The sequence below is a fragment of the Myiozetetes cayanensis genome, unplaced genomic scaffold (assembly GCF_022539395.1).
Source record: "Myiozetetes cayanensis isolate MyiCay16 unplaced genomic scaffold, myiCay2020 scf17, whole genome shotgun sequence".
Classification (NCBI taxonomy): Eukaryota; Metazoa; Chordata; class Aves; order Passeriformes; family Tyrannidae; genus Myiozetetes; species Myiozetetes cayanensis.
This window is the reverse complement of record NW_026087378.1, coordinates 160,719-181,354: the sequence shown is the minus strand read 5'-3', so window position 1 is coordinate 181,354 and position 20,636 is coordinate 160,719. Positions and strand designations below refer to the sequence as shown.

Here is a 20,636-nt window from a genome sequence, read left to right as displayed (position 1 = left end):
GGCGGCGGCGATGGGCGAGTGTGCGTGGGGTGCGGTGTTGCGGGTGGTGGTGGTGCAGGCGGCGTGGGCGCTGTGCGCGGGGCAGGTGCGGTACTCGGTGCCGGAGGAAGCCAAGGCCGGGACGGTGGTGGGCCGTGTGGCGCAGGACGTGGGGCTGGAGGCGGGCGAGGCGGAGGCGCGGCGGCTGCGGCTGGTGGCGCAGGGCCGGCGGGCGAGCGTGGAGGTGAGCGGGGCGAGCGGGGCGCTGGTGGTGAGCTCGCGGCTGGACCGGGAGGAGCTGTGCGGGAAGAGCGCGCCGTGCTTGCTGCGGCTGGAGGTGCTGGTGGAGCGTCCGCTGCGCGTCTTCCACGTGGAGCTGGAGGTCACCGACATCAACGACAATGCCCCCATCTTCCCCGCCGCCCGAAAAAACATCAGCATCGCGGAATTTACTACGCTCCCTGGGTCCCGTTTCCCTCTGGAGGGCGCGTCGGATGCAGATATTGGAGTGAACGCTCAGCTCTCCTACACACTGAGCCCCAGCGAGCATTTCAAAGTACAGGAAGAAAACAGTAACTCGCGTACTAAATCCTTATTTCTGGTACTTACAAAACCGCTGGACCGGGAGACGATGGCGGTGCACCGGTTGTTATTGACAGCGAGTGACGGGGGCCGGCCGTCTCTGACGGGCACTGTGGAGCTGGTGATCTCAGTGCTGGATGCGAATGACAACGCGCCCCAATTTAACCAGTCGGTGTATAACGTACATCTACCCGAGGACGCCATAGAAGGGATTCTGGTGACGCGGGTGAATGCCACAGATGTGGACGAGGGAAGTAATAGCCATGTGAAATATGAAATCGATACTGTTGTTCCTCCCTCTGCCACAAATGTTTTCAGCATCGATGCAAATAGTGGCGAGATCAGACTGAGGGGAGCCCTGGATTTTGAATCTGTTACTTTTTACGAACTAAACGTAAAAGCGACAGATAAGGGGACGCCCCCGCTGTCGGGTCACTGCAAAGTGGTGTTGGAGGTGGTGGACGTGAACGACAACGCGCCGGAGGTGTGGGTGACGTCGCTGTCGGTGCCGGTGGCCGAGGACGCGTCGGTGGGGACGGTGGTGGCTCTGCTGAGCGTGTCGGACCGGGACTCGGGGGCGAACGGTCGGGTGCGGTGCTGGGTGTGGCCGTCGGGTCCGTTCGGGCTGGAGGCGACGTTCTCGGGGTCGTACTCGCTGGTGCTGCGGGAGGCGCTGGACCGGGAGCGGGTGTCGGAGTACGAGGTGGAGGTGCGTGCGGAGGACGGCGGGTCGCCGTCGCTGCGCGGCAGGCTTGGGGTGCGGGTGCCGGTGTCGGACGTGAACGACAACGCGCCGGCGTTCGCGCAGGCGGTGTACACGGTGCTGGCGCGGGAGAACAACGCGGCGGGCGCGGAGCTGGCGCGGGTGTGGGCGCGGGACCCGGACGAGGCGGGCAACGGGCGCGTGAGGTACTCGTTGTGGGAGGGCTCGGCGGGCGGGGTGTCGGGGTCGTGGTGGTCGGGGGCGGCGGTGCGGGCGGGGGTCGTCCGGCGTCGAGCTACGTGTCGGTGGACGCGGAGAGCGGTGCGGTGTGGGCGCTGCAGGCGCTGGACTACGAGGAGGTGCAGGTGCTGCAGTTCGAGGTGCGTGCGGTGGACGCGGGGGAGCCGGCGCTGAGCGGCAACGCGACGGTGCAGGTGTTCGTGGTGGACGAGAACGACAACGCGCCGGCGCTGCTGCCGGCGGCGGGCGGCGGTGCGGAGGCGGAGGCGGTGTCGGCGGCGGGGGAGGCGTCGTGGTCCGGGGGCGCGGGGGCGCTGTGGGCGTGGGCGGCGTGGGGGGCGCCGGCGGGGCAGGTGGTGGCGAAGATCCGCGCGGTGGACGCGGACTCGGGCTACAACGCGTGGCTGCGCTACGAGCTGTGGGAGCCGCGTGGCAAGAGCGCCTTGTTCCGCGTGGGGCTGTACAGCGGCGAGGTGAGCACGGCGCGGGCGCTGGAGGAGGCGGACGGGCCGCGGCAGAGGCTGGTGATCGTGGTGCGGGACCACGGCGAGCCGGCGCGCTCGGCCACGGCCACGCTGAGCGTGTCGCTGGTGGAGGGCGGCGAGGCGGCGCTGGCGGCGGCGGCGGGATCGTCGTCGCTGCTGCCGCGCTCGGCGGCGGGCGGGGACAGCGGCTCTGCGGCGGCGGCGACGACGAACGTGTGGCTGGTGGTGGCGATCTGCGGCGTGTCGAGCCTGTTCCTGCTGGCCGTGGTGCTGTACGGGGCGTCGCGGTGGGCGCCGCGGGCGGCCGTGCTGTCGGGGCCCGGGCCCACGACGCTGGTGTGCGCCAGCGAAGTGGGCAGCTGGTCGTACTCGCAGCGCCAGAGCCGCAGCCTGTGCGTGGCGGAGGGCGCGGCCAAGAGCGACCTGATGGTTTTCAGCCCCAACTTCCCGCCGCCGCCCGGCGCCGCGGCCAAGGACACGCAGCCGGAGCCTCCCGCTCTCCTCGACACGGTCAGTGCCTCTTCCTTGGTCACTTCTCGCCCGGTTCCCCGACAACCCTTCCCCACGCTGCCTCTTTTCTCCCGCTCTCCGGGCCGTTGCTGTTGAGACTCAGGCTCAGCTCCCGCGTCCTGAGCCTGGAGGGTTCTTGGCAGGTGCTTAAGGATGTCAATCGCACGTTTGCAGCTCCCACTCGGTCCTGCACGGGGCTGTTGGGGGAGGAGGGGTGGGAGGAGCAGGAAGCCGAAATAAGCGTCCTGCGGCAGCTGAGAACAGTTCCCGTCAGCCACTGAGGTTTGCTGCTTTGGATGTGAATTGTTATGGCCTTGAATGAAATCCCTGCCCTGTTCGACGAGAGGAGCCCCGAGGTGTCAGCTTTGTAGCTTGTGCTTTTTGTTACTTGCTGAAGGCGTGAGGGAAGGCAGGCTGTGGTTGTTACAGACCCCCAGGCAGTAAAGGCTGCCTTATTAGCTTTGCTGAGTCCTGGCCTTGCTGGTGTCAGCGTTGTCAGAAACTCTGTCCTCTGATAGAGTTTTGATTCTTTTGATTCTTCTTTGATTCCATTTTGTTTCTTCTGATATCTGAGCTGTATCTGAGCAGTATTCTACTGTTTCTCTCTTCATTGTGTAGTTTTCCCCTGTGTTGCAGCAGACTCATTATGAAAGTCAGGAAAGCTTTGCAGAGTTTTCTTATGTTCTTTTCCTAGCATGTTATTTCTCTATATAGTGATGTAACCTGTTCAGGCAGAGGATGGTGACCCGAGGTAACTGAAAGGAATGGGACTTTCCCTAATCATGCTATGTAGTTCTGTTCATGGTTGGAGATTGCCACTGGCCTGTTCTGATAGTCTTTCAATATTTGTTATGACTTTTGACCAGGAAACATTCTCTTAAATAGCACACAAATTAACCTGTATAGATGTTATCCATTAGAGTGCTGTGGTCCTTATTCAGGTATTTCTCTCAGAGCATGAAATCATTGCTTGTTGTCATTGCAACTGCACTGGCACCATGTCTACAAATAGATGTGTAACATTTCAGGTGTGTAACAGAGGTCTAAGCTGTTTAAGATTTCCATCTGGGATAGCATTAGAAAAGATGAAGAGTCAGCTACAGGGAATCTGCTGAACCGTGTGTCTAATATCAGCTGTATGATTTTTATGGTGCTGTCACTAATGAGAACAGTTTTACATTCCTGGCCAGAGAAGTGGCATGACATAGACTGGGCTGTTATGGTGTTCTTGGAATATTTGCATCAGGAGCCATGTCCTTACAAAAGTCCTGGAGAGCTGTCAACAAAAAACAAACTCAACCAGCCAATAAAGAAACCCTGGTAACAAAATGTGAAATATGAATTCTTCCACAGAAACAATGTCATCCTTTACATTGGGTTGCTTGTTAATAATCGAGTTCTACAACAGCATGAAATCAATGCCATTGATATTTGGAGTTGTTCTGACATCACCTTTAGAAAGAGTAGAATGCTGGACATGGTCTACATGATACAATCCCTATGCTTTTTCTGTGGTGCTCTTATTGCTGACACTGGTCTCCAAAAGCTGGAGGGAGCCCTGAAGTGGTAAAGGAGACAGTGACATGTTGCAGAGGTGAATGTGGTAGTGGCACTGCGTAGGCCTTACCCATCTCCTGATGTTAAGGTTGACCTTGAGCAGTGGCAAGAGTTGTCTGATGGAAGTGGAAGTCCTTGGGAAGACCAGGGGCCATGTCATGTGACAATCTTCTGGGTCCATTTTACTGTGCTATCGCTGTTGCTGACTGCTGGTCATGCTGGTGTTGAATATGGTTTTTTATCAAGAACTCAGTTATCCTTGATTCTCCTCCAAAAGAGATGTGATGCAAGATGACATTTGTGATTTCACTGTTCTCCCTACTCACAGTGGTAATTTCTCCTGTTTGTTTGACCCTCCAGAGTCATTGTGAGAGCAGGGAAGCCATTGCACACTTTTTCTGTGCTCTTTCTCCAAGTATGTGTTTAGTTTACTGAGAAGAGAAAGTGTTCAGGCAGAGGAGGAGTGTGACTTAAAGTACAGATTTATCTTCTCTTGCCTTTCTGAACTGGATTGTGGGCAGATTGTCCAGTGAGGTGGCACAACCATCCACTGGCCTGTTTTCATGTTCTGTTAATATTTGCATAAGCAGCCACACCCTTAAAAAACCTCTGGGAGTCCTCTTTTCAAAAAATACCCCACAGAATACAACCAAACCCACAACCCCCACAAAAAACCCAACCCATACCCAACACTTCATTTTCCTATACAGTAGCTATCATTGTTTGGCTCTGATGTGTTTTTCAACATTTGGGTTGATCTTCCACGGCATGCAATCAATGGCCATTGCCTTTAGAGTGGCCCTGACATCACCTCTATGAAAAGTATTCTCTCAGGTGTGTAATGTTTCCATCTGCAATTCGGGAACCAGGGGAGATTGTGAGGTGAACGTGGCAGTGGCACTGAGTAGGCTCTGACCATGTCCTGATATGAAGTGTGACCTTGAGCAGTGGGAAGACTTGTCTGTGGGAACTGGAAATCTTTGGGAAGACCACGGGCTATGTGGTGAGAGAACAAGAATGTGAGGTGATGTTCTTGTCTTGAGAACACCTGTCCCAGGGTGGGGAATGAGGGATACGTAGAGGAAAGCATGAGGCAGTGTGGGCACTGATGTCCACTGCTAGGATCCTGAGGTTATGGAGTTGAAGGCCTTCTGGATACTGAGATAATCCACAGAGATTTAATGCCAATCATATTATGAATACCTCACACCAGAGACATTCCCTACTGTCTGCCTCGTGCAGACATGGCATCAGTGAAGAGGGTGTTGCATGCAGACTGCTGACCATTTCCTGGTGAACTTTTTGGTTCCTAGTTTGGAAAAGGTTTTCTGGGAGGGCAGCACTTCAACGTGCTGTCCTTATATAGTGGTGGGCATCTACAGTAGCTTCCACAGCCATTGATCTTGCCATGGTGGCTCCTTTGTGCTCCTCGGGCACGATTTTTAAGGGCACATGGTAAGGCGAGTGTAATCCTTGTGCACTCTTCTTGCTGTACTTGTGCACGTGAAAATTCAACCTTGTTAGAAAATCCTGTTGTCGTGAGTGGCTTATTCTGATGTCTGTGATGTCCATGTGAAACTCTGCACAGCAGCCCAGCTCTGGTTTTCGATGGGACAAATTCTCCCATCCTGTGCATATTTGGCTTAGGCGTTTGCTGTCATTCTCTGGAAGTGTAAAATCCATGTGGGCTGTGGTCAGAACTGTCATGGCCATATATATCACAAAATCCATAAGAACTCAGTCGTTATGTGCTGCTTGGTGGTGTTTCCATCTGAGATTGCTGAAAGGGCATAAATCACAAAGTTTATGCAGCCGAGGATCATCTACCAAACACTGAGGGGCTTTGCATCCCTCTGTGTGTTCTTTGTGCCAACTGCAAGGGAAGGTGAGGGTGTGCAAAGACCTAGGACATGCTTAGAGCAGGGTTTGTGGCATTGTGGAAGTGATCCTGTGAGTGGCAGCAGGTAGGGCCTGGGCATGTGTCATGATGAGGGCAACTCCTTTAGCGGGCAAGGGTCTTGCCTGAGGGACATGGAGATGATGTGTAGAACAGAGCCTGCATCTTTGGTGGGGGACTGGAGAATGTGTGCTTAGGTGGAGATGCCATTTCCCAGGGTGTGAGATTCCAGAACAAAATGTCAAGAAGAGGCTTTGCAGACATTGCCAATGCCTGGGACTTCTCAGGGCCTCCAACAGTTCTGCATGTCCTTGTGGCCTGTTTGTTCTCCTTATGTGTTTCCATTCACTGGAATTGGTTCCTTTGGTTTTCTTCTCTCTTCTTACCAGCTTCTCTTCTTCACAGTCTTGTTTTTCTCTCTCTAACGTTGGCAATGTGTTGGTAACACTGGATAATATGGGGTGTTGTGTTTTGGCAGCTGTGAGGTTGCAAACATTCGGGTACTTTTCCGTCAGTGTGTGGGATGACTTTTGCATTCTGCTGAGCTGAGTTTGACATTGAGACAATGTCCTTCCTTAGCTTTCCAGTGTTCCTCCTGCTACCCCGGGATAGAAGTGCATAAGGGAGCACTGTGCTTTCTCCAATGATTTCAAGCCTTTTGTAGAATGTTTTCTATCCATCTTTCCCAGCAGTCTCTGGGAGTGTTAGGGAAAAATGCCCTTTAAAACCAGTTCCCCTCCTCTGAAAATATTTCTTTTCTGAAGAAGCAAACAGTGATGCTACAGGTAAGTCCCTCGTGGCTAAAGAAGAGGAGTCTGAGAGACAGCTGTACCTTTTGTGCCTGTTTCCTCATAGTATCTTCATCTAGGATTGAGTGAATGTGCCTGGCTTGGCAGCTGGACTGGATTGGTCCCTTCCACCTTGAAATATTTAAGAATTCCTAGATTGGACCAGCAAAGCACCACTGCTTGTTCTCATTTCTTTCTTGCTGCCTCCAGCACCGTTTGAGAGATTGCAGCAAGCACAGATGGAGGAGGGACTCTAATGCATGTCTGAAGGTAGATGGGCTGGGAGAGGAGAGGATGTTCTCTGTGAAGATGCTGTTGTTTTGCATTCATGTGTTTTGCTGGACTGATCACAGTACTGAGTTCCCTGGGAACTGATGCCCCAGAGTGTGGAAGTTCTTGCTGCATTGTTCTGGCAGAACTTGTCTGCCCAAGAGCAAGCAGATGGAAAATGAGGCAGGAAGAATGGCTCTTCATCAGGGTATATGGAGAGTTCTCAGGAGTGGTGGTTGTGCTGTGCTTCTTCAGCATTCATGGCAGATTGGTGTGCTGGGCTGTGTTTGAATTCCCAAGTGAGAGAATTCCATGGGGTTTCTTGGGCTCATTGGAGCCTTTTTGCCCAGATGTTGAAGTACCTGGGGCTTGGTCTTCTGATTCCAAGGGCAGTGCATTCTTTACAGTGCAGTACAGCTGTTCTTTGCCATATTATTGCCTTGCTGTGTTATTTGCTGGGTCCGTGATGGGACTGGAGGCTGAGGGGTGTGGCCTTCTTGCCGATGGGGAGGGAAGGGAAGAGGAGGTGTGCTGACAGTCTGTTTGCTTTCCATTTTCTGGAGGAAAGCTGGAATGTTGTTCCTCATGAGGAGACCGGTAAGGCCCCCGTGAGAGCTCTTGTCAAGGGGCAGGTCTCTGCTGCACGAAGAGGATGATGTAGACACTTAGAAAACATGTTGTTTGGCAAACATTTTGGTAAAGGGGAAAAAAAAGAAGTATGGGCACAGAAGAGAGGGGAATCAAAGAGGGTAGTGTGAGGCATGAAAGTAAAAGGCATGGAAGGAAGAGAAGGAAAAGAAGAGAAAGGAGGGAAGAAGGAACGTCTGTAAATGAAAAGCAAGCAAGGAAAAAAGAGATTTAAAAGAAAGGAAAGGTGGGATGATAGAGGAGATTAGCAGCATGCACCAACATTTCCTCTACATGCTGTCTGGAGTCGAGGACCTCGGTATCCCCAGTAGTCAGGAGCCCTGTGCAAGCCTTGATGAAGAGTGATGAGGAAGAGGAGTAAGAGTTGGTGTGTCAGGCTGTGTCCCCCCTACATGGTGAGAATGATGTAGTCATGTAGAAAATACTGTGTTAAAAGAGACAGAGAATTAGCAAAGAGGGAAGAAGAGATGGTTAGGGAAGGAAAGGGGAAAAAAAAGAGAAGGACAAAGAAGGGGTAAGAAAATAAAGCAGTGAAAGACTGAAAAGTCAGTTGAGAGAAAAAGATGAAGGATGAAACACTGAATAAGTTTACTAGCATACTACGATGTAATGTCTATACACACAGAGGTGGGAGGGGAGAAGGAGGAAGAGAAAGGGAAAAAAAAAGAAAGAAAAAAGGAATTAGGGAAGGAGGGTGCCAAAGTGGAGAAAAGAAAAGGACATATATGGAGATTACCGGGGTGCACCGCCGTTCTCTTCTAACGCTGAGGGGATTTGGTCTCCTGTGGTGTCCCCACTGGTTACTGTCCCCCGCACCAGCGATGATGCCCTGTAATTAGAGTCGATGGCTCCGACGGTGATTGTCTCGAGCACAGCGACAGAGATCACCGGTAATTTGGTGGCAGAGATAAAAAAAAGCGAAGCAAGGCAAGAGAACGGCAAGGGGAGAAAAGGCTCGGACACGGCAGGGCAAGGAAGAAAGAGAAGGTAGAGAAGAAGGAAACGAAACAGAAGAAAGGAAAAAGAGACAGAGGAAAGAGAATAGAGTAAAAAGAGGAGAAAATACCAGAAAAGAGAAAAAAGGATACTTCTTAAAAAGACAGAATGAAAAGATGAAAGAAAAAGAAGATGAAGAGATACGAAAGAGGAATATATGGAAACAAGTCGCATCAATACGGACAAGGAGAGAGAGAGAGATACAAAGAGAAGCTCGGTAGGAAGAGCCGGCAGTGGAGGGAGCTAGGCGGAGGTGCGGGCGCTGTTGAGAGATAGTGTGAGGCGGCGGAGCAGCGCACGGTGTCGCTGCAGGCTCAGGAACGGCGTGTGGGCGGCTCCGCCCCGGTGCGGCGGAGAGCCCGGCTGTGAGCGCGGGGGGGCGGCTGGGGCCGGGCAGCGGAGCCGGGGCGTGCGGGCGGCGGCGGGAGCCGTGCGGGGCCCGTGCGGTCGGGGCCGGAGGCGGCGGCGGCGGCGATGGGCGAGTGTGCGTGGGGTGCGGTGTTGCGGGTGGTGGTGGTGCAGGCGGCGTGGGCGCTGTGCGCGGGGCAGGTGCGGTACTCGGTGCCGGAGGAAGCCAAGGCCGGGACGGTGGTGGGCCGTGTGGCGCAGGACGTGGGGCTGGAGGCGGGCGAGGCGGAGGCGCGGCGGCTGCGGCTGGTGGCGCAGGGCCGGCGGGCGAGCGTGGAGGTGAGCGGGGCGAGCGGGGCGCTGGTGGTGAGCTCGCGGCTGGACCGGGAGGAGCTGTGCAGGAAGAGCGCGCCGTGCTTGCTGCGGCTGGAGGTGCTGGTGGAGCGTCCGCTGCGCGTCTTCCACGTGGAGCTGGAGGTCACCGACATCAACGACAATGCCCCCATCTTCCCCGCCCCCCGAAAAAACATCAGTATCGCGGAATTGTCTGTGCTGGATGCTCGTTTCCCTCTGGAGGGTGCATCGGATGCAGATATCGGAGTGAACGCTCAGCTCTCCTACACACTCAGCTCCAGCGAACATTTCAAAGTACAGGAAGAAAACAGTAACTCGCGTACTAAATCCCTGTTTCTGGTACTCACGAAACCGCTGGACCGCGAGACGATGCCGGTGCACCGGTTGTTGCTGACAGCGAGTGACGGGGGCCGGCCGTCTCTGACGGGAACGATGGAGGTGTTGATTTCGGTGCTGGATGCAAACGACAACGCGCCCCAGTGTAACCAGTCGGTGTATAAAGTACAGTCTGCCCGAGGACGCCATAGAGGACGCTGGTGATGCGGGTGAACGCCACGGATCCGGACGAGGGAAGTAATAGTGAAGTGACATATGAAGTCGATACTGTTGTTCCTCCCTCTGCCACAAATGTTTTCAGCATCGATGCAAATAGTGGCGAGATCAGACTGATGGGAGCACTGGACTTTGAAGCAGTTACTTTATACGAACTAAACGTAAAAGCGACAGATAAGGGGACTCCCCCACTGTCAGGTCACTGCAGCGTGGAACTGGAGGTGGTGGACGTGAACGACAACGCGCCGGAGTTGTGGGTGACGTCGCTGTCGGTGCCAGTGGCCGAGGACGCGTCGGTGGGGACGGTGGTGGCTCTGCTGAGCGTGTCGGACCGGGACTCGGGGGCGAACGGTCGGGTGCGGTGCTGGGTGTGGCCGTCGGGTCCGTTCGGGCTGGAGGCGACGTTCTCGGGGTCGTACTCGCTGGTGCTGCGGGAGGCGCTGGACCGGGAGCGGGTGTCGGAGTACGAGGTGGAGGTGCGTGCGGAGGACGGCGGGTCGCCGTCGCTGCGCGGCAGGCTTGGGGTGCGGGTGCCGGTGTCGGACGTGAACGACAACGCGCCGGCGTTCGCGCAGGCGGTGTACACGGTGCTGGCGCGGGAGAACAACGCGGCGGGCGCGGAGCTGGCGCGGGTGTGGGCGCGGGACCCGGACGAGGCGGGCAACGGGCGCGTGAGGTACTCGTTGTGGGAGGGCTCGGCGGGCGGGGTGTCGGGGTCGTGGTGGTCGGGGGCGGCGGTGCGGGCGGGGTCGTCCGGCGTCGAGCTACGTGTCGGTGGACGCGGAGAGCGGTGCGGTGTGGGCGCTGCAGGCGCTGGACTACGAGGAGGTGCAGGTGCTGCAGTTCGAGGTGCGTGCGGTGGACGCGGGGGAGCCGGCGCTGAGCGGCAACGCGACGGTGCAGGTGTTCGTGGTGGACGAGAACGACAACGCGCCGGCGCTGCTGCCGGCGGCGGGCGGCGGTGCGGAGGCGGTGGCGGTGTCGGCGGCGGGGAGGCGTCGTGGTCCGGGGGCGCGGGGGCGCTGTGGGCGTGGGCGGCGTGGGGGCGCCGGCGGGGCAGGTGGTGGCGAAGATCCGCGCGGTGGACGCGGACTCGGGCTACAACGCGTGGCTGCGCTACGAGCTGTAGGAGCCGCGTGGCAAGAGCGCCTTGTTCCGCGTGGGGCTGTACAGCGGCGAGGTGAGCACGGCGCGGGCGCTGGAGGAGGCGGACGGGCCGCGGCAGAGGCTGGTGATCGTGGTGCGGGACCACGGCGAGCCGGCGCGCTCGGCCACGGCCACGCTGAGCGTGTCGCTGGTGGAGGGCGGCGAGGCGGCGCTGGCGGCGGCGGCGGGATCGTCGTCGCTGCTGCCGCGCTCGGCGGCGGGCGGGGACAGCGGCTCTGCGGCGGCGGCGGCGGCGGCGACGACGAACGTGTGGCTGGTGGTGGCGATCTGCGGCGTGTCGAGCCTGTTCCTGCTGGCCGTGGTGCTGTACGGGGCGTCGCGGTGGGCGCCGCGGGCGGCCGTGCTGTCGGGGCCCGGGCCCACGACGCTGGTGTGCGCCAGCGAAGTGGGCAGCTGGTCGTACTCGCAGCGCCAGAGCCGCAGCCTGTGCGTGGCGGAGGGCGCGGCCAAGAGCGACCTGATGGTTTTCAGCCCCAACTTCCCGCCGCCGCCCGGCGCCGCGGCCAAGGACACGCAGCCGGAGCCTCCCGCTCTCCTCGACACGGTCAGTGGCGTTTCCTCCCTTGTCTCTGCCTCCTCTCCCGCCCCCTGGACAGGGAGTGCCCGGAGGGCGGTGGGTTCTTGGCCGGTGCTTTAGGATGTCACTGTCACTTTTTCTTCTGCCTTCGTGTCCTTTCTGGAGCCTCCGCTCTCTTGGGGGTTTGGAGGGACACACTGAAATAATAGGTTTTCGGTACCTGGGAATAGTTATGGTCCACGGCTGAGGTTTGGTGCTTTGGGTAGATGTTGTTCTCTGCTAAAATGAAATCACTGCACATTGCGAATGGAGGTGCCTGGAGGTGTCACCTTTTCAGGCAACGGTGTTGCTTGTTGATGTGTGGTATTTCCACCCGAGCTCGATGAAGGTGTGCAAGACAGGCAGGCTGTGGTGGTGACAGTTCCCAAGGCACTATCTGCTACCCTGTTGCCTTTGCTGACTGTGGTGCTGCTAATCTGTTTTTTCAACAAAACTCTCCTCCTCTCGGTTCTTGAAAAGATGCCATGCAAGATGACACTTGAGACTTCTAGGAGAGAAATTCTTTATTTCGGGTGTACCACCAATCTGATTAACATGGGCAGATGGTAACTTATATGTTTTTTGTTGAGGAATCTTCTTTGTCTACTTAGTGTTGTAAAGGGTTCAGGCAGAGGAGAGTGGTCCAAGGGAACCATTTAGAAATGGGAATTTTATTTTTCTTTTTCTGCCGTCCCTGTCCCCCAGGTTGTGGATTTATGTTCCTGGCTGGGGTAGAAGTGTGTAATGTCCTGCCCTATTTTATGTACTTTCCAAATTTAAAACAACAGCGATATTACTTCAAAAGCCCTGGGAAACGTTTTTGCTGCAAAGAAGAAAGAAACAAATAAACTCACCCCCAAAACCTCAAAAGAATCCTAAACCCAAACAAACACTTTATTAACACTGACATCACATTTGGTTACATAGCCGGTATCTCCTGTCACAGTGTGTGCTCATCACCCTTTTGTTTTTTCTCTCATAGCATCAAAACAGGGCATTTGTCATTTAGAGCAGTCCCAACATCACCTTTAGAAAGACTATTGTTCCACGGTGCAAAAAGTTTCCACCTGTGCAAGCTGAAGAATTGCAACCCTTAGGTCTGCTGCAGAGTCGGGAGGACATTATCTTAATGATGATATCTGTGTGTTTTTCTGTGGTGTTCTTATCAGCTGGCAGGGCTTACAAAAGCTGGAGTGAGCCCTGAGATGGAAAACAAAATCGTGGCTTATCATCGTTGACACTGGTGTGTTTGTCATCATTTGAGTTGATCTTTCACTGCATAGAATGATGCCTATTGTCTTTAGAGCTGTCCTGATATCCCCTCTGTAAATAGTATCCTCCCAGGTGTGTAAGGATTCCATCTGAGATTTGGAATGCCACAGGGCATTGTGAGCTGAATATGGCAGTGGCACTGAATAGGTCCATTTCCTGATGTGAAGAGTGACTTTGAGTAGTAGGAAGTCTTGTTTCCAGGGAAACTGGAAATCCTTGGGAAAACCATGGACCATGTCATTAGAGAAGGACGGGAGATGAACTGCTTGCCTTAAGAATGCATTTCTCAGAGTGGGGCTTGGAGGATTCCTAGAGGAAAGCATGAGACAGGATGTGCACAGAGTGTTCTTGCAGAGCGTGCTTTCCCAGGTTCTAAGGGTCTGGAGTTGGAGGCCTTCCTGATAATGAGACCGTGGGTGGTATTGAAATGCCCACAGTGCTCTTTGAGGTTATGAATATCTCACACCAGAGACAGTCCCTTGTGCTGCTGCAGCCTGATATGGTCCTTGTGTTGGTAAGAGCTGGGGAAATGCAGGGTGATTAATGTTGACTAATGTACATTTTGACTGCCGTCTGGGGAAGGTGTTGAGGGAAGGGAATGCTTAAACTTGCTGTCCCTGTGCAGTGGTGGGCGTCCATAGTAGTTTCCACAAACGTTGATGTTGCTGTGATGATTCCTTGCTCTTCCTCAGGTGGGGTTTGTAAGGACACGTGGCAAGGTGAGTGTAATCTTTGTATGCTCAACTTCCCCTACTTGAGCACTGCAGAGGTGTCTCAGCAGAGATGGTGTGTCCTGTTGTCACATGTGGCTCATTCTGATATTTGCAGGCACCCAGCAAACCCTTCACTGCAGCCCAGCTCTGGTTTCATGAGGTACAAATTTCCCCCCTCTCAGCTGACATTGTGTGGGCTCTCACACTTTGGTGTTTGTTGTGGTTCTGTTGAAGAATAAAATCCATGTGGGCTGAGTTCAGAACTGTCATGTCTCCAATCCCAGAATCTTTATGAACCCCAAAGTTCAGCTCTGTGGTATTTCCCCCTTAGATGGCTCGACAGTAGCAATAAATTCATGGTGAGCTTCATGCAGCTGGAAGGAGCCTTCTGAATGCTATGTGGCTTTTTGGACTTCCATATATTCTTTGTGCCAATCATGAGGGGAGGTTAAGGAGGTGCAAAGGCATGGATCACATGCAAAGTGGGGTTTATAGGTGGGGAGATGTTATTTGTTTTGAGCAATGTTTGGTATGTTGTCAGTGATCTTGTGTATTGAGAGAGTAGGGCCTGGGCCTGTGTTTTGGGGAGGGTGAGTTTGAGTGTTGGGGTGTGTTGGCTGAGGGAAATGGAGATGCTGAGCAGAACACAGCCTGTGTCATTGTGGAGGAACTGGAGAACATCGCTTAGCTGTGGAGATGCCACTTCTCATGGCTCAGGACAGGGGATGCCAGTAAAAATCCTTGAGAAAACACACAGCACTCAGGGCTGTTCTCCTGGGATCCTCTCAAGACCTACAGAAGTTCTGCATATCTTAGGACACCCTGTTGTTCTGTTGTATAACTGTTTTTGAACATAACTGCCACACGTGTCTTTAAAAACCCTTTTTCTTCTTCTTTTTCTATATCTGGAATCCTGTTGGTCAAAGAGAAGTTATTTTAAAAATCCTTGTTCCAGCCTTCTCAAAATGTCTCCTTGTTTATCTCTGTGGTCTTGGTCTATCCAGGGAAGGGAAGAAGTGTCTGCATATTCAAGATATTAAGGAGCTTTGCATTTCAGTGCAGTGGGTTCCCTTGTCTTGTGTTCTTCTCTTGTTTTAGTGAAAACATCCACCTTTCTTTTTTCTTTTTTTTCTTTCTTTTTTTTTTTCCCCCTTTCCTAAAATTTGCAATGCCTTAGTAATAGTGAATGAGATGCAGATGGTGGAATTTTGGCAGCTGTAGGTGACAGATTTTAGCCTAATATTCCCCTCAGTCTCAGGGAAGTTTTTTCAACTCTCCTCAGCTGAGGTTGCTATTGAGAGAATGTCACCAGCTCTCAGGTGTCCCACTTGCTGCCCCTGGGAGAGAAGTAGAGAAGGCAGCAATACACACTGCCCAGCATTTTCAAAGGATTTGGGAAAAGTCAGTAATTTTTTTCTGTCAAACATCTCCCAGAATTACTGGTAATGTTAAAGGATGAGTTAAGGTTTATTGAATCCAATTGTGTCTTACAAATGTGTCTGTTCCTGAAGAAGCAGTAAGTGCTGCTGCAGGTAAGTTGTTTATATATGAAGACTTTGTGTGAGAGAGTCAGATGTGCTTTGTCTGCTGTTCAGCTGTGGTATCTTCATTACTTTGAGCACCTCTGCCTGCTCTCATTCCTTGCCTGCCTGGCACACATGGTGAGCAGGTGGAGGCAAGAACAGATGGAGAAGGGACCTTAATGCATTTCTTGGAGTAGATGTGTTGGGCACAAAGAGGATATTTTCAGAGACATTACTGTGGTGTTACCGTGGTGGGTTTAATTTGTTTGTGTGCCAGGTGGATCGTGCTCAGGAGTGAGAGGTATTCTGTGGGCATTGGTGTCCCTGGTGCCAAGGTTCTTGCTGTGATGCTGTGGCAGTTCATGCTTGGCTGAAAGAAGATGTCTTGACTTTCAGTGGGCAGGTGGAAATGAGTCAGGAAGAACCGCTTTTATCGAGGTGTGGGAAGAATCCCTGGGAGCTGTAGTTGGCCTTTGCAGTATTCTTGGAGCATCGGTGTGCTGGATTATGAGGGATTTGAGTTCCCAAATGACAGACTCCCCTGAGTAGTTTGGAACCGGATTTATTAGAAATCCCAATATCTGGGGCTTAAACTGGTTTCAGAGGGTGGTGGATTCCGTGGGTTCCTTTCTGATGTAGCAGAGATTTTTCTTGACAAATGATTGCCTTGTGTTATTTTCTGTCCTTGAGAGGTCTGGAGGCTGAAGGGTTTTGCCTTCCTGCCGAAGGAAAGGGAAGTTGCAGATGTGTGGCTGAGAGTAAAGCAGGAATGTTGTTCCCAGCTCAGAGAGGTGGATGGGAAGGGAAATGAGAGCTTTCACCAAAGGCAATGTCCATGCTTTGTTGTCGACAGTGGTGTAGCTGGTTTTAAATGATTTTATTATAGAAGAAAATGAAGATCCAAGGATAGAAACAGAAGAGAAGGGGAGGCAAAGACAGGGCTCTGAGAAACAAGAAAGAAAGAAGGAAGAGAGAAAGGAAGGAGATAAGATTAGCAAAAAAAAAAAAAAAAACACCACACCAAAAAAACCCAACAACAACAACAAAAAAACAATAAAACAAACAAAAAAACCCCAATCAAACAAAAAAATCTGTAAAGGAAGGAATTATTGCAAGAAACAAGAAATAGGAGGGAGAGCTCTTGCCAAAGGGCATTTCCATCTTTCATTGCGAGCACTGTGTAGAAGTTTGCAAAATATTTTGTTAAGGCATAAGGGGAACAAAGGAAACAAGGATGGAGAAAGAAGGGGGAGAAGAATTAAAGTGGACAAGAGAGTGAAAAAGAGAAGGAGGAAACAGAAGGGAGAGAAAAAGATAGATGAATACATAGCAGAAGAAAATGAAGAAGGAAAGAATGTGTATGCAATTATGAAGAAGGAAGGAAGAAGCAGAAAAAGAGAAAGAAAGGGGAAAACTATAAACGAGTTTACTGGCAAGTCAGAGACGCTACCACTGTATACAGAAAGGAAGGAGGGCGAGAAACGAAGAGAGAAAAAGAAGGAATGAGAGAGAAAAAAAACAGAAACAAGGAGCTATGAAGGAACGACATAAGGAGGGAATAAAGAATGGAAGATGGGAAAGAGGAGAAAAAACGTCCTTGCAAAGGAGCTGAGCAATACATACCGACCTTATCACTAGTGACTGAGCGGAGCTGAACCCCAACAGCCTCTGCCTAGATTACAGAACACTCGGGCGCGGGTGACACGTAATTACAATTTGTAGATCCGACTTGTTTGTCTTCAGTTCGGGACCATCTGGCGCAGGACGTGCGGCGAACTACCAGAAGGAGTAAAGCAGAGAGCAAAGAAAGACAAGCCCAAAGAATAAAAGGAAAGAGGAGGTGGGTTGGAAAAGCCTGCAGAGGAGATGCGTCTGGCGATGCGGAGGCGCGAGTGCCGTGTGGGATCGTGTGAGGCGGCGGAGCAGCGCACGGTGTCGCTGCAGGCTCAGGAACGGCGTGTGGGCGGCTCCGCCCCGGTGCGGCGGAGAGCCCGGCTGTGAGCGCGGGGGGGCGGCTGGGGCCGGGCAGCGGAGCCGGGGCGTGCGGGCGGCGGCGGGAGCCGTGCGGGGCCCGTGCGGTCGGGGCCGGAGGCGGCGGCGGCGGCGATGGGCGAGTGTGCGTGGGGTGCGGTGTTGCGGGTGGTGGTGGTGCAGGCGGCGTGGGCGCTGTGCGCGGGGCAGGTGCGGTACTCGGTGCCGGAGGAAGCCAAGGCCGGGACGGTGGTGGGCCGTGTGGCGCAGGACGTGGGGCTGGAGGCGGGCGAGGCGGAGGCGCGGCGGCTGCGGCTGGTGGCGCAGGGCCGGCGGGCGAGCGTGGAGGTGAGCGGGGCGAGCGGGGCGCTGGTGGTGAGCTCGCGGCTGGACCGGGAGGAGCTGTGCGGGAAGAGCGCGCCGTGCTTGCTGCGGCTGGAGGTGCTGGTGGAGCGTCCGCTGCGCGTCTTCCACGTGGAGCTGGAGGTCACCGACATCAACGACAATGCCCCCATCTTCCCTTCTGCCCGAAAAAACATCAGCATGCCGGAATTCAATACGCTCCCTGGGTCTCGTTTCCCACTGGAGAGCGCGTCTGATGCAGATATTGGAGCGAACGCTCAGCTCTCCTACACAGTCAGTCCCAGTGAACATTTCTCTCTGGATTTACAAAAATCGAATGAACGAAATATTGAATCCTGATACTTGTACTCACGAAACCGCTGGACCGGGAGACGATTCCCGTGCACCGGTTGGTGCTGACAGCGAGTGACGGGGGCCGGCCGTCTCTGACGGGGACGATGGAGCTGGTGATCTCGGTGCTGGATGCGAACGACAACGCGCCCCAGTGTAACCAGTCGGTGTATAAAGTGCAGTTGCCCGAGAACGCATTAGAGGGGACGCTCGTGGCAAGAGTGAACGCCACTGATGCAGACTTGGGAATTATATGGTGAAGTGATTTATGACATTGATACTGTCTGTTCCACCGCAGTCGCAGAGTATTTCAGTCATCAATCCGAAGACAGTGGCGAGATTCAGACTGACGGGAGCCCTGGACTTTGAAGACAGTTACTATATACAACTTGCGTATTGAAGCGAGAGACTAAGGGACGCCCTCGCTGTCGGGTCACTGCAAGGTGGTGCTGGAAGTGCTGGACGTGAACGACAACGCGCCGGAGTTGTGGGTGACGTCGCTGTCGGTGCCGGTGGCCGAGGACGCGTCGGTGGGGACGGTGGTGGCTCTGCTGAGCGTGTCGGACCGGGACTCGGGGGCGAACGGTCGGGTGCGGTGCTGGGTGTGGCCGTCGGGTCCGTTCGGTCTGGAGGCGACGTTCTTGGGGTCGTACTCGCTGGTGCTGCGGGAGGCGCTGGACCGGGAGCGGGTGTCGGAGTACGAGGTGGAGGTGCGTGCGGAGGACGGCGGGTCGCCGTCGCTGCGCGGCAGGCTTGGGGTGCGGGTGCCGGTGTCGGACGTGAACGACAACGCGCCGGCGTTCGCGCAGGCGGTGTACACGGTGCTGGCGCGGGAGAACAACGCGGCGGGCGCGGAGCTGGCGCGGGTGTGGGCGCGGGACCCGGACGAGGCGGGCAACGGGCGCGTGAGGTACTCGTTGTGGGAGGGCTCGGCGGGCGGGGTGTCGGGGTCGTGGTGGTCGGGGGCGGCGGTGCGGGCGGGGGTCGTCCGGCGTCGAGCTACGTGTCGGTGGACGCGGAGAGCGGTGCGGTGTGGGCGCTGCAGGCGCTGGACTACGAGGAGGTGCAGGTGCTGCAGTTCGAGGTGCGTGCGGTGGACGCGGGGAGCCGGCGCTGAGCGGCAACGCGACGGTGCAGGTGTTCGTGGTGGACGAGAACGACAACGCGCCGGCGCTGCTGCCGGCGGCGGGCGGCGGTGCGGAGGCGGAGGCGGTGTCGGCGGCGGGGAGGCGTCGTGGTCCGGGGGCGCGGGGGCGCTGTGGGCGTGGGCGGCGTGGGGGCGCCGGCGGGGCAGGTGGTGGCGAAGATCCGCGCGGTGGACGCGGACTCGGGCTACAACGCGTGGCTGCGCTACGAGCTGTGGGAGCCGCGTGGCAAGAGCGCCTTGTTCCGCGTGGGGCTGTACAGCGGCGAGGTGAGCACGGCGCGGGCGCTGGAGGAGGCGGACGGGCCGCGGCAGAGGCTGGTGATCGTGGTGCGGGACCACGGCGAGCCGGCGCGCTCGGCCACGGCCACGCTGAGCGTGTCGCTGGTGGAGGGCGGCGAGGCGGCGCTGGCGGCGGCGGCGGGATCGTCGTCGCTGCTGCCGCGCTCGGCGGCGGGCGGGGACAGCGGCTCTGCGGCGGCGGCGGCGACGACGAACGTGTGGCTGGTGGTGGCGATCTGCGGCGTGTCGAGCCTGTTCCTGCTGGCCGTGGTGCTGTACGGGGCGTCGCGGTGGGCGCCGCGGGCGGCCGTGCTGTCGGGGCCCGGGCCCACGACGCTGGTGTGCGCCAGCGAAGTGGGCAGCTGGTCGTACTCGCAGCGCCAGAGCCGCAGCCTGTGCGTGGCGGAAGGCGCGGCCAAGAGCGACCTGATGGTTTTCAGCCCCAACTTCCCGCCGCCGCCCGGCGCCGCGGCCAAGGACACGCAGCCGGAGCCTCCCGCTCTCCTCGACACGGTCAGTGGCGTTTCCTCCCTTGTCTCTGCCTCCTCTCCCGGCCCCTGGACAGGCAGTGCCCGGAGCTGGTCTCCATTCCTGCAGTCGCAGTGTGGTGGGTACTTTGCAGGTGATTTAGGATGCGGATTTCACCTTTGCACCTACCGCGGCGTCTTTCCCGTAGCGCCATCTCTCTTGCTGAGGTGAGGCCAAAGTGAAGGTCTTGCGGCACTCCAAAACAGTTATGGTCCACAGGTGAGCTTTGCTGCTGAGGGTGGCAGCTGTTCTGCCCCAGAATTAGATTCCCTCTGTTTTGCCCATTGCGTGAGAGGTCTACCGACGTGTCAGCTCAGGCAACTCTCGCTTGCTGATGTATAGCATTTCCATCCGAGCTTGGTAAAGGAATGGAAGAACAGCGGGTTTTCATGTTTTCAGCTCCCCAGGCACTGTGTGCTATCTTGTTGCCTTTGCTGACTGTATTGGTATTAGTCGAGTTTCTTAGGGAAAACTACCCTCCTCATCTTTGATTCTGCTTACAAATTGATGTGAAGCAAGGTGAATTTTAGGCCTTAAAGGACAAAAGTTTTCCATTTTCGTTCTGCCACCAGACTCCTTAGGAAAGAGGGGAAGGTGTGACCATCATTTTCATGTTTCTGTGATCTTTTTGCAAGTATATTGCTTTAGTTAAGCTTAAATTATTCAGGTGGAGTTTGCCCTAATGTAAGTACTAAAAAGTCTGATTATCTTTTTCTGCTGCCCCTGTTCTGCAGATTGTGGACGTGCATTCCTGATCATTGACATGTTGGGTAGTACTATGTCCCTTTTTTATGGTCTTTCAAATTTGCATTAACAGCCGATGCATTAAAATCCATCATTAAAAAACCGGGGAAAATTGTCTATTGAACAGTGAACCA

The 20,636-nt window shown here is 55.0% G+C and overlaps 1 protein-coding gene and 1 pseudogene across 1 annotated transcript; both read left to right on the top strand.

Moving 5' to 3' along the window:
* The first annotated feature begins 4 nt into the window (after positions 1 to 4).
* On the top strand, positions 5 to 12,641 carry LOC126638501 (protocadherin alpha-13-like). The gene is made up of 5 exons (XM_050312454.1): positions 5 to 1,045; positions 10,161 to 10,646; positions 10,720 to 10,881; positions 11,039 to 11,620; positions 12,615 to 12,641. Exons 1-5 carry the CDS (start codon positions 11 to 13, stop codon positions 12,639 to 12,641), a joined length of 2,292 nt encoding a protein of 763 aa, XP_050168411.1. The 5' UTR covers positions 5 to 10.
* Positions 11,627 to 20,513, top strand: LOC126638500 (protocadherin alpha-3-like; annotated as a pseudogene).
* Positions 20,514 to 20,636: the final 123 nt, after the last annotated feature.